The sequence below is a fragment of the Mercenaria mercenaria genome, unplaced genomic scaffold (assembly GCF_021730395.1).
Source record: "Mercenaria mercenaria strain notata unplaced genomic scaffold, MADL_Memer_1 contig_3533, whole genome shotgun sequence".
NCBI lineage: Eukaryota > Metazoa > Mollusca > Bivalvia > Venerida > Veneridae > Mercenaria > Mercenaria mercenaria.
Genome location: NW_026461681.1, coordinates 8217 through 24220, shown reverse-complemented (window position 1 = coordinate 24220; position 16004 = coordinate 8217). Strand labels below are relative to the sequence as shown.

General features: G+C 37.0%; 1 protein-coding gene across 1 annotated transcript in view; it reads left to right on the top strand.

Annotated features, from left to right (window-relative positions):
• Positions 1 to 15731, top strand: part of LOC128553150 (uncharacterized) — a 37424-nt gene extending 21693 nt beyond the window's left edge. Inside the window, exon 6 of the mRNA XM_053534267.1 lies at positions 12244 to 15731. Coding sequence (XP_053390242.1) covers positions 12244 to 14894 — 2651 coding nt within the window. The 3' untranslated portion in view covers positions 14895 to 15731. The remainder of the gene's footprint in view (positions 1 to 12243) is intronic.
• Positions 15732 to 16004: the final 273 nt, after the last annotated feature.

Here is a 16004-nt window from a genome sequence, read left to right as displayed (position 1 = left end):
CCAAAATGAAGGATGAAGATGCTGCTGATAAAGTCAACGTTTACATTATGACTATGTTATGTGATCACCATGTAGATCGACAATGGTAAATAGGAGCCACACAACAGACAAAGCATCATTCGTAATCATGATGTCAAACAAGGCAGCTGTGTTGTCTCTCAACCTCAAAGAGTTGATGGAATTGCATGGGGTGCCATTACTCCTAAACATCACCATAAAGCATTGGACATAGCGTTGATGCCAAAGCATGCTCGCAGTACATTATATCACTATGTGATGAAATGGTTGTTTTGTCAAGCAAGGGTAAATAAAGAATTCAGACATCACAAGGTCAAGAGAAGAAAGTATACCAAATTAAACAATTGTTAACTATTGTTTTTATTGTCAACATTGCTTTTGTGAACATGGTAAAGTATAAATAAACATGCGAAAAAGAATATGTTGTCATTATCATTGAACCCATCATGGAAGAAAGTAGTTTACTATTTCAACATCCTTGCAATATTTTTATTTCTGGACCAAGGGGGTCTGGTAAAACTCAATTTGTCAAACAACTGATTGGGTTTAAAACGGATGTGTTTCAAACTGTACCACAACAAGTGGTGTGGTGTTACAAAGAATGGCAGAGTACCTATGCTATGTTGCAAGAAAGAGAAGGATCTTATATCAAATTTATCAATGGCATCCCAGACGACGACAGAGATTGTCAGCGATACCAGTATTCCTCATTTGGTATTGTTTGACGACATGCTCGGCGATAAAGATGAAGAAAAAACCAAACTTTGGTTTACAAGAAGAAGACATCATCGTAATGCCAGTGAGGTTTATATCACCCAGAACATGTTTCAACAATCCAAAGCAAGCAGAACAATGAATCTGAATGCTCATTACATGATTCTGTTTCAAAATACTAGAGATAAAGGACAAATCAAAGTATTGGCAAGTCAAACTCAATTGCAACATTTACTCCAAGCCTATCGAGATGCCATTCCAGTGCCTCACGGATACTTAGTGATTGATTTTCATCCAAGAACTCCCGAGTCCTACAGACTGAGAACAGATATCTTTCATCGTTGGGTGACTGGAGGAAATCGAGGCCCGGTTGTGTACACGGGACTAGTATAAAAGAAATAGACATAGGAAGAAGGTATTCACTTCAAAACAATTCGTCATGGATTACACACCAAAAGCGGTCATCAGAGCCTTGGAATCGCTCAGTCAGGACAAAAATATTCAAAAACGACAACAGTTATTACAAGCGGGTCTGCATGAAATGATCAAATGGTTTACGTTAGCAGCCAAGATCATTATACATAAAAAGATTCAACTGCCTAAACAGACTTTGAATTTCATGAACAGAAATCAACATGAGATTCAACAGTTAGCAGATGCCAACGTGGATGCCGACACCAAACGTAAATTGATACTGAAACCAGGAGGTAGTGGATTTCTTGGAGATGTTATGATTCGAAGTCTACTTCGTTGGGACGGACAAAAAACTTTGAGAAAATTTAACAAGGCTTTCAAGAAAAGATCAGCGCTATCAGTAAAGAAAGGTAAAAAGGGAACTGTAAAAATCACCAACAGTCAAAAAAAGTCGAAAGAGATCTGTTAAAAAGAGATCTGTTAAAGCACCCGCCAAGAAGTCACCGTTGAAAGTCAAAATACAAGTCAAGAAATCATCGGGCAAGACCACAGGCAAGACACTTCCACCGCCCATGAGGAAACTCGATGATCGGTTTGTGACTGTCAGACGAAAATCTTCACCAAGACAAAGTTCACCAATGAGACCACTCAGTCGTGTCTCTGATGTGACTGATCAGACAACACCCGTCAGATTACCTCTCTCACCTATCAGTATCATGTCTGGATTTCAAACTCCAAGTCCATAGCAATCGAGATCAAGGAGTATGACCCCAACCTCTGTTCTTAATACACCCAAGTCAAGATTTGATAACGTTGTGGTGAATCAACACGATGGTTTAACCTATTTGACTCCAACCGGTAAATAGACTGCAAGCAAATTAACACCGGGAGAATCTTCGTTCTCGTCTTCGTCCCGAAACTCGACCCCAAGATCGTTTCTGTCCAGTACTTCGTCTGGAACTCCATCTTGGGCAACCTCACCTTCTTCCTCATTTACAGGGTATCCGAGTGGAATGTTAGCCCGATTTTCACCCCTGAATCGACAAGTATCTACACTTAGATCAGGTTCGATCAGTGATGCTGCAAAAACAGCCTTTGATGCCCTGTCGCCTATATAAACCCAAGTAATCACCGAAACAACATCATTTTGTTGTTGGGACAGTCACGAAGATGGCATGCAAAAGAACTGCAAAACGTAAAACACCGTTGATCAAGAAACATGGGGCCATGATGTTAGCTTTAGGCAAAGCACAGCCTCAATTTAGGAAAAAAACTAATCAAGGAAGCGCCTAAAGATCTGATCAACTGCGTGGCAGAATGCTGTCAAAATATTTTAAAAGGGAATGTATCTCTATCAGAAGCTCAGAAGCGCCAGTTGCATCCAAGGCGTCAACAACTTCGGGCCTTGGCAAACAAAAGATTCCTATCCAGAAGAAAAAACACATATATATATATTAAATCAGAAAGGAGGATTTTTACCACTGTTAGCTTTTGCGCTAGCACCTGTGCTCAACAACAGTCTTGAAAAATTGATAGATAAAATATAAAGAAGATGGCCATTGTTCCGTTTAAAATGCTGGAAGAGATGAATCGCTCGAAAGCAGAGCAACAGCAACGTCCAAGATTACCACCAAACCCTAACATCACATAAACATCAGAGCTGCAGAAAGACATGGGGTCTGTACTTCATCGAGAAGATTTGTCTGAAAGTGAAAAAGCTCAATTATACGGGGAAACGTTACAGAAATTTCAACTGGCTCATAAAAAAGCAGTGCAACCGCCATCAAAATTTCAACAACAGCAAGAGCAAACTGTACAAAAAGAGAAAAAGCCAAAGACTTTGCATGATCGTTTTATTGATAGTGTGCCAGTTACCATGCGTCGTAAAGCCAAACTTCTTCTTCAAATGTTGGAAGGTCATCCGAGCATGAGTTGGAATGCTCAGGGAAATTTAGAAGTCAACGGAAAACCTATTCCTGGATCTAATATGATTGTTTTAGTCAATGATGTCCTCCGACAACGCAAAGGATCCAACCCAAGAGGATGGCAAGAATTTTCTCGATGTCTGAGAGAATCTAATGTCCCTCAGGAATATGTTGGCAACAGACAGCGCTGGTTATGGATGCAGAGAGACGGGTCCGAGGATGAAGACGATTGGGAAGAATTTTTTGAGACCAGTTCCTACTTACCACCTACACCACCTAAGTCTATAAAACGTGAACCCAGAGCATCAACGTCCCAGTCGTGGGAGGCTTATTAACATGGACAGTAAAAAGGAGGTAGTGAGTGCTTCATAAAATCTACTACGATCCAAAACATCCTGCAGGATTTTCGGGCATACAAAAACTGTATCGATCAGCTCGTATACAGATCAAATCTCTATCTTTAGATCAAGTCAGATCATGGTTGCAGGAACAGAAAACCTACACGTTGCATAAACCTATTCGTCGAAAATTTAAAACGTCAAACAAAGGTGGGAGGCATCGATCATCAGTGGCAGGCGGATTTAGCAGATTTACAAAAGTTAATGAAAGACAATGATCAGTTTCGTTATTTGTTGTGTGTCATTGATGTGTTTTCAAAATACGCTTGGGTTGTTCCAATTCATAATAAAACAGGTCAAACTTTGATTCAAGCGTTTGAGTCTATTTTGAAAACTTCAGGTCGATCTCAAAAGTCCTTGCAAACTGACAAAGGGTCTGAATTCAAAAATAAAGACTTTCAAAAGTTTTTGAAGTCCAAACATATTCATTTTTTCACTACAGAAAATCCTGAAACCAAAGCAAGCGTGTTGAAAGATTTCAAAGAAGTTTGAAAAGTCGCATGTGGAAGTATTTCACACATGAGAAAACGCGGCGTTACATCGATATTTTAGATGATTTGGTTCATGCCTACAATCATAGTTTTCATCGAAGTATTCAAAAAACACCCGCATCGGTCACTGCAAAAAACAGAACCAGAAGTATCACAACACTTGTATGGATCAAAAACAAAATCCAAACCTATCTCGGTCAAAGTGGGTGATTTAGTTCGCATCAACAAAACAAAGCGAACGTTTGACAAAGGATGACTCCCAAAGAATTATTCAAGGTCATTCACATTCGCCGTTCTTTGCCACCAACTGTTCAGTTAGAAGATTTGGGTGGGGAAAAATTGAAGGATCCTTTTATTTGCCTGAAATTAAGACTATAAAAGACAAAGATATTTACGAAATTGAATCAGTCATTGCTCGTCGCACAAGGAAAGTGGGTGGAAAAAAGATCAAAGAAATTAAAGTTCACTGGGAAGGTTATCCAAAGAAATTTGACAGTTGGATTCCAGAAAGTCATTTGGTATAGATGTCTCAGTCAGATTCTGCTAGCGTGGAGGTGGCAGACAATACTACGACGCTTTGTAAAACTCGTGAGCCAAAAAATCGTCTCACTCACATTTCACAGATTTTTGCCATTTATTTTGTGCTGGTGGTTTGCATCATTCAACTCTGTCTGAAATCTGAAGAATTCTGCTCAGTAGCACACTTGGTTACATTTTACCTACTCCAGGTTTGAAATTCATAAAACAACCTACGTTGCAAAATCTAGCTATTGGTCACCAGCGATGAATTCGTTTTATATAATGGTGCTCAGTGACAGCTCAATGGTGATGTTTTCTAACAATACCCAGAGTGAATTCAGGACAAATTTACCCAAACCTATTCATGTCAATAAAGATGATTATGAAATGGCTTTGGTCGAGCTCATCATTCCTTCTCAAATTGTCAATGCAACAGAGGAGGAATCTCAATTTCAAGTTGTTACAACCCATGCCAAACTTGGCAAGGAATTTAGTAAATTTCCTTCCGCTAAGTGTAAGAAAATCAGTAATCAGTACACCTTTCATTGCAGTATCAAATCTGGGGTATATGCATCCCCAGAGCATCTCATTACTGAAATAGACAATACTATTCAAAAAGAACTTGGAGACATTTTCCATAAAATGTCCATAGTGTTTCATATTGGTTATTCCGAACCGAGGAGACGTATCAAATTCAATACCGATACACAGCATGTGGGTATACATTACCATCCTAGTTTATTACTTAAGCTAGGGGGAAAAAGTCAACATCTGGGAGATGTGTATCCAGCGGATGAAAATCCATTTCCTTACGGTGTGGATTTAAATGTGGGAACTGATCGTTTATTCATTTATTCTGATCTGGCAGATTTTACTTTTCTGGGAGATATTGAGGCACCCATTCTCCGTGTGGTTCCATTTGAACCGAGCAAGAGAGATTCAAATCATGTTCACGAAGAATTTGTCAATTTGCATTATGTCCCAATCTCCAAATCCTGTTTTGATGAAATAGGTATAAATATAAGGGGCGACACGAGACAAACCGTTCATTTTGTTGGTGGCAAGTCTATGGTGAAGCTGCATTTTCGGAAGAAATCACGACTTAATTTATGATCACAATGTATCCCGTATATCGTGGTGTTCCGCGCCAGTACGGTCATGGACTTGGGTCTATCTTTAAATCATCTATCAAATCAAAACAACAACTCCTTTTGTGAAACCCATGGTTAGATCAGCAATTAGAGCTCTCAAACATGAAGGTCTGGGTGCAATCTAGGATATCTTTTTAGGAAGAAATCCAAGACAAGTGTTAAAGTCTCGTCGAAAAAAGGCGATGAAGTCTGTTGGAAAAGCAACAGCTTTATCCCTGGGACAACCTTTGATCTAAACTATAAAAGGTTCAAAACCAAGACCTCGTCGTCAGTACTCCTTCAGACATCGTGGAAGAAGGGTGGCGGTGATACCACAACGTGGTCGTGAAAAAAAAAACGTTCACAAAGAAAATCTAGACATCTTGATATTGATATTGATATTGCGAGTGTAGCAAAACAGAACCTGATGTTTCTGCTGTAACTCCAACCATGTCAGCCATGCAAATGGACAATGGACGGAACATTACCCGATTTCGGCTCTGAATAATTCAGCGCCCATCGAATTTATCATTCCTCCACAAACGGAAAAATGGACAGATTTGAATCAGTCTTATTTGTACCTCAAATTCAAAGTGACTAAGCTTAATGGAACAGACCTGGAGGCTGGTACTGAAACTTCTGTGTTCAATAACTTTTTCCACAGTATGTTCAGCAGCATTGATCTGTTTTTGAACAATAAACTGATTTCGAGCAACACACACACCTATCCGTACAGAGTCTACATTGAAAATCTCCTGTCCTACAACAAAGAATGTAAAGACACACAACTGCGAGCACTTGAACTCTGGGATAAAGATACAGCCACTCATATGCAGGATAATACCCGAAGTGGAAATAATGGATGGAAACGTCGCAGAACTCGTATTGCCGAAAGCAAATTCTGTGAACTTATTGGAAGATTACATCTGGATTTATTCCTACAAGAGAAATTCCTCCCCAATGGAATTGAAATACGCCTCAAGTTGAACAGAGCCTCACCCAACTTCTGTCTCATGGGCACAGCCGAAGGAAAAGTTGATATCCAGCAAGTGGGATTCAACGTGATAACGGTAGAATTGCTTCCTGTGGTGGCCAACGATTTGAATCAGGCCATTAGCTAGCATAACATGAAGATCCCGATACGACGTGCTGTAGTGAAAACATTGACGATCCCCGATGGACAGAGATCTTAAATTGATGATCACTTGTTTCTTGGACAACTTCCAAAACGACTCATCATTGGTATGGTGAGAAATGCAGATATGAATGGAGACCCCGCCACCAACCCGTTTGATTTCAGACATGTCCATTTGTCTAAACTAGAAGTCAGTATCGACGGGAAAACCATTCACAACAAAGCTCTCCATCCAGATTTTGGCAACAGTAGCTCTCGGACTCAACAGGTCGATTGGACTGACAATGACAGAATATAAAAGTGGCTACACCCTCTGGGGATTTGATCTCACCGCAGATCAAGGTTGCGAGGAAGGTCAACTTCACCCTTATATTAACGGGGAACATCAGGATAGATCTTCAGTTTGCACAACAACTTTCTAGCGTCGTGAACGTGACAGTATACGCAGAATTCGACAACCAAACTGAAATCAACGGATTGAGAGAGGTCGTCACAGATTATTAAACATGGATGGTCATGCCTATGCCAAACAACTTAGAGACCATGCTGAGAAAGTGAAATATCACGAACCGATATTTTAAAGAAAACTGAAGAATATGCGAGACACCTTAAACGAATGTGTTGTGGAAGAACTGCAAACACTCATCTTCGATGAAGTACATAAGAACTGTTATGGATGTATTGTGGATCATCCCAGTCAGTTACAGCATCAACTGTGTTTGTTCACATCTACGGACGAGTGGGTGGAGTTGTACATTGAAAAAGCTCTCAATCAACTGAATTTCTACAATGTGATAAAAAAAATGGTATCCTAAACTGGAGCTCATGGATGTGCATGGCAGTGAGATAGTACAAGCCCTGCATATGTGGGTAGATATAAAGGACAAGTTAGCCCGTCATCAATCAGATTAACGGGAAAGCTGGATGAGTATATGGGAAGATCGAGTGAAAGACGCCTGGAATCATGAATACCCATGAACTTCAATACATCTTGGATAAATCGTTTTTATTGAGAACACTCAATGGAGAAGTGTGTCCTAAGGATCATCTACCGAAGCAGAAACCCTGTCATGTGAAAGCTTACATAGTAAACACACATGACTCAGATAAACCTGGATAACATTGGGTGGCTATTTACTTCAGAGAAAATACAGCCATCTACTTTGACTCTTATGGATTACCACCCTTAGAGGAAGCTATTCGACCCTTCTTGGACAACAATACCCGAAGCTGGACTAGGAACAACATACGACTTCAACGTGGAAGCAGTGCCATGTGTGGTGTTTACTGCATATTTGGTTTGGACGCTTTAGCCAGAGGATATGATTTAGAGACTAAATGGACTATTAAATTTCGTTTAGAGCCAAGATATTGGCATCTCAACGACAAAGATATAGGAACTTGGTTCAAACAATTCTATGTACACTTGTATGCAAAAGCTAGATCATTAGCTAAACCTGAATATTGTCAGTGTTGTACAGCAGATCAATCTGATAAACTTGCTTTAGCTTTGTTTAAATTGTATGTGTTAGACCATGATTATTTTGTATCCTTAATGTTCATTGTTAATACAGTTACTTGTTCAATATAAAAAATGTGTACACACAAAAATAGTCTTTGTTATTTTTTCCCTATCTAGGGGTAGTAGTAAAGGTTCCATAAACCCCATCCCTCAAAAAGACCAGTAGTCCTGGTCTTTTTTCAACTTAGCCATGTAGATGTTGGTCCTCCATGTAAGATCAAATCTCATTGGCTAATGTATTGATTCTCTATCCGGTCCGCGCGATTCCTTTATAAGCAAGTGCATTCACCTACATTTCATCATTCGTTCAAAATGGAGTCCATTGCCGAGCAAATTGAAGAGTTACAACGTCTTGAAGCCAGAGCTGCTGTTCTTCAGAACAGTATCCTCAATACGCTTAGGAGGGAAGAAGAGAGGTGGAGGGACACCCAACGTCGAACGAATGAGGCGTTAAGGATCATCCGATCCTTAAGAGATAGAGAACAGTGGAGGCGGACAGAAAGACAGAGAATGGAGGAGAGATACACGGGTCGGCGCTATGTCAGGGTGGTTAGGGTTCATCCCTATGTCGAAAGAGCCCCTGCTGATAGCACCACTGAGTAGAGATGCTACTCAGAAACACAACGGTTCTTTTCAGGGCAACTCCATTTTTACGAAAGAAAGCACCTTTTCTCTTATTGTCTACTTGTAAATATTTTTATAGTACCCTTCTTGGTGATATGGCAGCTAGCAACGCATGGGGATGGCATTATGGTACCCTAAATGGTAATATGACACCCTGGGTGGTGACATGGTACCATGGATGGTGATATGGTACCCTGAATGCCGGTCCCTAGCAACGGATGGGCTGGATGATGATATGGTACCGAGGTCCATAGCAACGGCCCCTTGATAATATGGTACCGGTACCATATCATCAGCCTTTACTACTATCATTGTAATAAGGTTTTCTTTTAATTTCTTCAGATCAAGGCCCTTAGATTCCTTTTAGGGGCCGCAAGATTTAAAAGTAGAAAAGCATTTCAAAAACTTCTTTTCATGAACCGTTTCAAAGATCTTCATTAAACTTGGACTGTAGCGTCATTATAACGCTTAGTCCCTTTGACTTGAATGGTATGTTTAGATCCAAACACAGTATAAATGTGAACTTTTACTATGACATTTTATCACGAGTGTTGCTCTACACGAAGATGTTATACATTTGAAGTAAATCTAAAGATAAAATACTCTGTTGAAAGATTACTTTTGGATAACTTTAAAGATAGATTAAAGAATCGAAAAATAGACTTTAAACGACTTTTTCCCATAAACTGCAAGTCATATTTTCATTAAACTGCTGTAGCAAAATTGTAAGGTCCTCCTTGACTTTCGTTCAAATGAGGGCATTTAACCCATTTAGGGATGATACAGGTAGAATAGGCAATTGAACAATTTCTCATGAACCAATTACGGGATCTTCATCAAACTTGTTCTGTTTCATCAGTTTAAGGTTCAAATAAGAGCACCTGCCCACTAGGGGCTACTAGAGATGAAAATATATAAAAGCTTTAAAGAGAAAGGAAATGTTATTTAGTGTTTATTTCATCTGCTGGGATTTCTTTAATCATTTAAAGAAGCCAAAGATATTTTCAAAATAGACATCAATGAGAAAGTTATGAGCATTTAATATTTGATAAAACTCGTGACCATTTTGTTTCAATGTTAAAAAATGGTAGATGTATTTAATTTCTAGATACATATTTGAATTGAATTTATTTATTTCTGAAAATAAATTCTCTACTTTTACCAGCTATAATGAAAAAAATGACCATGTTAAAAAAAATGTTATATTTTTTTAAATTTCTAGATACATATATACATATTTGATTTGCATTTATTTTTTACTTGTTCATCTTTCAACTTGGGCAAAACCATTAACTGTTATGAGGCGGGCTTACCAAAAATATTTTGAGTGAATGGCGAGCAGTGAAGATCATGTTAAGACGACACAGATACGCAGACTGATCATGATCTACACTGGTCGTAAAGACAGAATAAATTGTGTTCAGCATGATAAGGGTTAAAAGGTTGTTTGTTAAATAAAGAAAGTTTGTAAATGACGTCATAAACACACACAATGACCTCCTCTATAATCAACAATTTTCTTAAATTTCAAACTGCCATATCTTTTACAATAGTGGTCCGACTTTATAAGTAAAATCATGGTAAAGGTTTCTCCCATATTTGTTCAAATTGGACGCCTTTCTCAAATTTGTTTAAAAGGGGGCGATTTGCCTGTTTTAAGGCCGCTTTAACAATTTCTTCTCATGAGCTGCTTGATCGATTTTCACCAGAATTTGTCTGTAGCATTATTGTAATGTACTCTCATTATCTGGTTCAATTTGGACACGCCTTTTTTACAGGCTGCTTGAGCTTAAATTAGACAAGCCGTTAAAAAGCTTCTTCTCGTGAATCACATTCAACTGATAAATCACTTATTGGGCTTCTCCAAACCAGTTTTGTTCAAATGGGGACACTTGTCAGCTGAAAGGTGAAATTTAAGGTTCAGATAAAAAGATCTTGAATAACATTTTGTGGTAAATCTTAATAATAATGTGTCTGTAGCATATCAGATATGTTCAAATTGGCAAAAGAAGGGGCGGGGGGAGGGGGTGATGTGGGGGATGGGGGATGTGGCTAATACATGTATACATATTTTCGTTGTATGCAGTCTTTGTCTACAATGATCATATTTATGCAATTTTAATTAATATTATAAAAGTTACGATTGAAGAGCTTTGAATATGTCGACTTATATTTAACTTATTCTACAGCTGACAAAGGTACATGTGTTCCAACTAGGGAATAGTTCAAAACACCGTTGCTTTAATTCATTAATTCATGTAAAAGTTAAATGACATCTAACTCAAATCTAGAACGATTCATACAGAAAACAATTCTAGTATTTTCAAGGGGCAGTACATTTGTATTCTGTTACTCTTACGTCAATTGTCGAGTAACTTCCCTGCTTTTTGGAAGTTACTTACCATCTTTAGTTTTTTCCAACATGATAGGCTTAATAGATTCTATTTGTTTTATTTAATAAATTTAAAGATGTAAAGTTTATAGATAGAACTAGAAACAATGAAAAATAACAAATAAATCTATAGATATTTTGATCTAACTGTTACACCACCCGAGAAATGTGTGGTTGGACTGATTTAGTATATTTTCACCTTCTTGACCATGGTTCTTACCATTATTCGGTACTCAGTCTTTCTGATATCTACCTAATAAAGAATATTTTATCTATATCACAGTAATGGAATGTTTATGCTATTCACAGTTATTTTCTCTGTATGGCGTGGGAGTATAGCTACAGACCGTACTAAAACTAAGACAGATTACTGTTTAAAAGTGTACCTCATTATCAGCTTTAAAATACGATAGAATAGAAGTTAACTATTTATTGTAGCCATGATTCAAGAGATAGTTTCAAATTATTTTTAGCTTCCAGTCGTTATATATAGCTTCAGACATAAAATGTATTCCTTTTAGCTTACAGTCGTAAGCTACATTAAACATGCAATATATTCATTCAGCTTCAAATCGTAAACTACATTAAACAATAAATATATTAGCCGATTTAAACAAGCGTACCAGATATAAAAGTGTAAACTGTGAGTATAATATGCATGAGCACTTTGAACAAGTTACTGCAATGTTAGCATTTCATTACGAGGGTTTATATGACATACTGCATATTAATAAAACAGTCCGTATACTGTAAAAATAGAAATTCAATTAAATAATACATATAAGCTATTCACATGGTTTGACATTATTCGGTCTATACCATCATTTTAAGGAAAAAGACAAGGGAAAACAAAATCAGCTGTTCGATTAAGAACAGCCCATATTATAAAACGATAATATGTGTAAGATTATTATGCTTATAAAATCCAAACGTGTTTTAATATTGCCATTATGTTTTGAAGACTTTCAGGAGAAGCTGTTCAAACTATATAAAACACATGTCAGAAAAGTACATCCGTTGCCCCGCCTACATAAAAAGAAGAGGAATGTAAGTGATATATACGTTTCTCCCTGGATGACAGCAGAAATATATAAGGAAGAGTCTAAAAGATGGGAAGAGGTTAAGATTTCAACGCAGCAAATATTCAGAAATGATGAAAAGCCAGCAAAAAATATCTACGTAATCGGAGAAGCTGGCTCAGGTAAAAGCACGTTTTGTAAAATGCTGGTGCATTTCTGGTGTATCGCACCTCCATATCAGGAATGCAGTTTAGACGAACGTTACATAGTTGAAGAAATGAAGAGATTTGATTTCTTATTTTATGTTACACTCCGACACGTTTCCGATTGCAACAGTATAGAAGAAATGTTAAAGAAATCATATAATGGTCCTGTGCTTGGAGATATTTTACAAAATGATTCTGGTAAATGCCTTATTGTCCTTGACGGTCTGGACGAATGGAACCCAGAAACAAAAGACAGTTTAAAAGTTATGACCCCAGGACTTCCAGGACGCGAACTCGATGCAGACTATACTATTATTACAACTACAAGACAATGGAAATTTGATGCCCTGCCAATAGGTGATAGCGAAGTAGATAAAAAAATCAAACTAAATGGAATTGATAAAACTGAAATGAAAAACCTCACTATTAAAACAGTCGAAACATTAAATGACATCTATCAAAAAAGTAAAAATGCAGGTGAGTGTTTAACTGATCTTCTTAGAAGAAATGTGTCCGACATTAGCCATACACCATTGGTCTTGCAACAACTAATCTGTCTATGGTTTCATGATAAACTCAAAGACAATTCGAAGTGTGCTATGAACAGAGGTATGTTAGACCTCTTTCTGGAGTGGAAAACACTTGGGACTTCTGAAAGTCAAGACCAGCTGTATGCTATCAATACCACCAGTAGAAATACACGGGTGATACAGTATCTTTCATATTTAGCGTACAAAACCCTGTTTGACAAAAATAAAGAAACCACACTGACGTTCAGTAGTTCAACACTTACCCAGTTGAGCATACCACATGATGTAATAAAAGACTGTTTGGCCAGTGGCATTTTAAAAGAAGAACGAAACGTAAGTTTGACGGAAAGTATACAGTCATCAATTTCCTTCTTTCACAAATCAATGCAAGAATATCTAGCGGCAGTGTATATCGCCAGTCAGTTTAGAGAAATGCTTAAACCGCAGACGGATGAGCATGATCCTACAGATGTCTGCAAAAAGTGCCTAGGGGAATACTTCGGTAGTTGCAAAACGGTTGTTGATATTTTAGAAAAGTCAAACGTGTTAATTATGCTGTGTGGATTAGAACCACAGTTGTTGACAAATGTAAGTGAGTATATCTATAACCTAACACGTGTTGACGAAATTGTGGTTGAGGAAAGAAATAAAGTAATGACACTATTCAGATCGAGTCATCATAAATTAATCAGTGCTATTCAAACGTGCATTTTAAAGTGCATTGAAGAAGGTATGTCGATTACAAAAAAAATTCACTCATCTGTTTATATTGCCGATCTTTACGTTGACCCTTCAATGGATTTGCTACGTTATGGTCATAATATTATTTTGAAAAATGTTCTGTCGATAGAAATAGTAGAAGGTCCATTCAGCATAATAGCACATTATAAGAAAGATGAGATGGAAGCATTTTATCTTGGCGTGAAACATTTAATAAAATGCGATCAATTAAAGGTAATTAAATTTAGATCCCATATCCATAGTCACGACGGAATTAAAAATGAAGTTACTACAATACTTGACACCAATGTTCGCACTCTTGAAACTATCCGTTTGAGAAACAATGATATTATTATCATAACACGTCTTGTTTCAATATTACCGACAATGCGACAATTAACTTCCCTTCAGTTGGACACTTGTGGAAGTCGTTTAACACATGATGATGTTGTTCCGTTGTGTAAATTCCTAGAGCAGACTACAAGGCTTCAACATATATCGCTCGATATTTCTTGTAGTCAATACGATGAACACATGATAGACCTATCAAAACATGAACAACTTCATCATGTTGATTTTTGGTGTAGTTCATTCTGTTTGATCAGTTGTAACAGTGACAATCTAGAAACATGTGTGCTTGATGTTACAGGTCGTTCCATGATGAAACACGTGTGTAACAGTCTATATAAAGCACGTCAATTAAAACATCTTGAGCTGAATTACACCGGCTATATAAGAACTAAGGGAACAGAATACAGGACCGTTACTGAAAATCTTATAACACTTCTACCATCATTAGTCAGTCTCAGTACTTTAAGGCTATGGTACATTACTTTTACTGACAATATTATAGCACGTCCGTGTGATATGAAGAATCTGAAAGAAATAACACTTCACTATGCAACCATGAGTCTGACAACGTGGTGCATGTTTATAGACAGTCTTTCTGAGCTGCCACAAGTAGTAATGGTAATAACATTGGGCATGGATATTAGAGATGAGACAATATCTGGGTACAGTATGTCTGATAAAAAACAAGAAACAACTGCTCGCCAGTATGTTAGAAAGAAAACGAATTGTTTCCGTGTGACAAACGATCGTACAATTGATTTTCAATTTACTACAAAGAAATTGTGACTCTGAATATGAGTTTATTATAATGCTAAAATAGATCATGTGAGTAGGCAAAAATGTTGACAATGTTTCATGAAAAAAGTACAGCACAAATGTTTCATATTAAGCTTATATTACAACATTTCATGCAGGACCTTTACAAAATTATGCATTTTAGTTCAGTGTAAAAAAATGAAGTACTTCTAGAACTTTTTTTTTTCCATTTTCAAACTGTAAGAAAAACATCTTTATTTGTGAGTTATTGTTATAAAACCCAAAACATTTTACTTCGGATAGTTCTAGTCTGTATATATAATTACAATAACACGTTTACATAATCTACATGATATACATGTACATATGACAAATAGATTTACCGCGTTAATCACGCAATACCTATTTGATATGAAATAGGAAGATTTTAGTTGTAAAATACTTTTATCACATTTATAATTCGAAAATTTTAGTTTATATATTTTATATTATATACGTGTACTTGCTTTTTGTTTAACTACATTGACATAATAATGTAATGTACATGTAGCTGCTCGCCACTTTATAGTTGAACTTACTCATATGTTCGCATGATTGTGCTCTAACAGATTATTCTGTGCTTATTATTCAGACTACTTTATGATAGTTGTAGCACTTTCGATATGGCTGGCAAATATTACTTGACACCAGAACTAAATTTTCGTACAGCAAAATTTAATTTTGAACAATAGACCGGTCTATAGCACAAACTGTGGACTGACTATATGTGTTATATATCATAATTTGACATAAGTAAGTTAGACATTAAGTAAATATTGTTACATGTATAGAGAACGTCTTTTACAGCAAATAAATAATTTTCACCTATTGATTGGCTTGATGGTTAGCTATGTGTGCTGAAACATCGAAATATCTTCTTTCTTTACTTATTATAGAACAATTCAACGTCTGCTATACTTGAAACGACGTTAAAGTACGTACAGTACTGTTTGGAACTTTTTTAAACCGTTGTAGTTTTAGATTATAAAAATAATATGTAGAAATATGCACGATCTCTGGGCGGAAATATTGCGCGATTTCAGTTGTGCTATATTATTAAAGAACGAGTGCAAATTCCCAGATGCACAAATCTAATAGTAT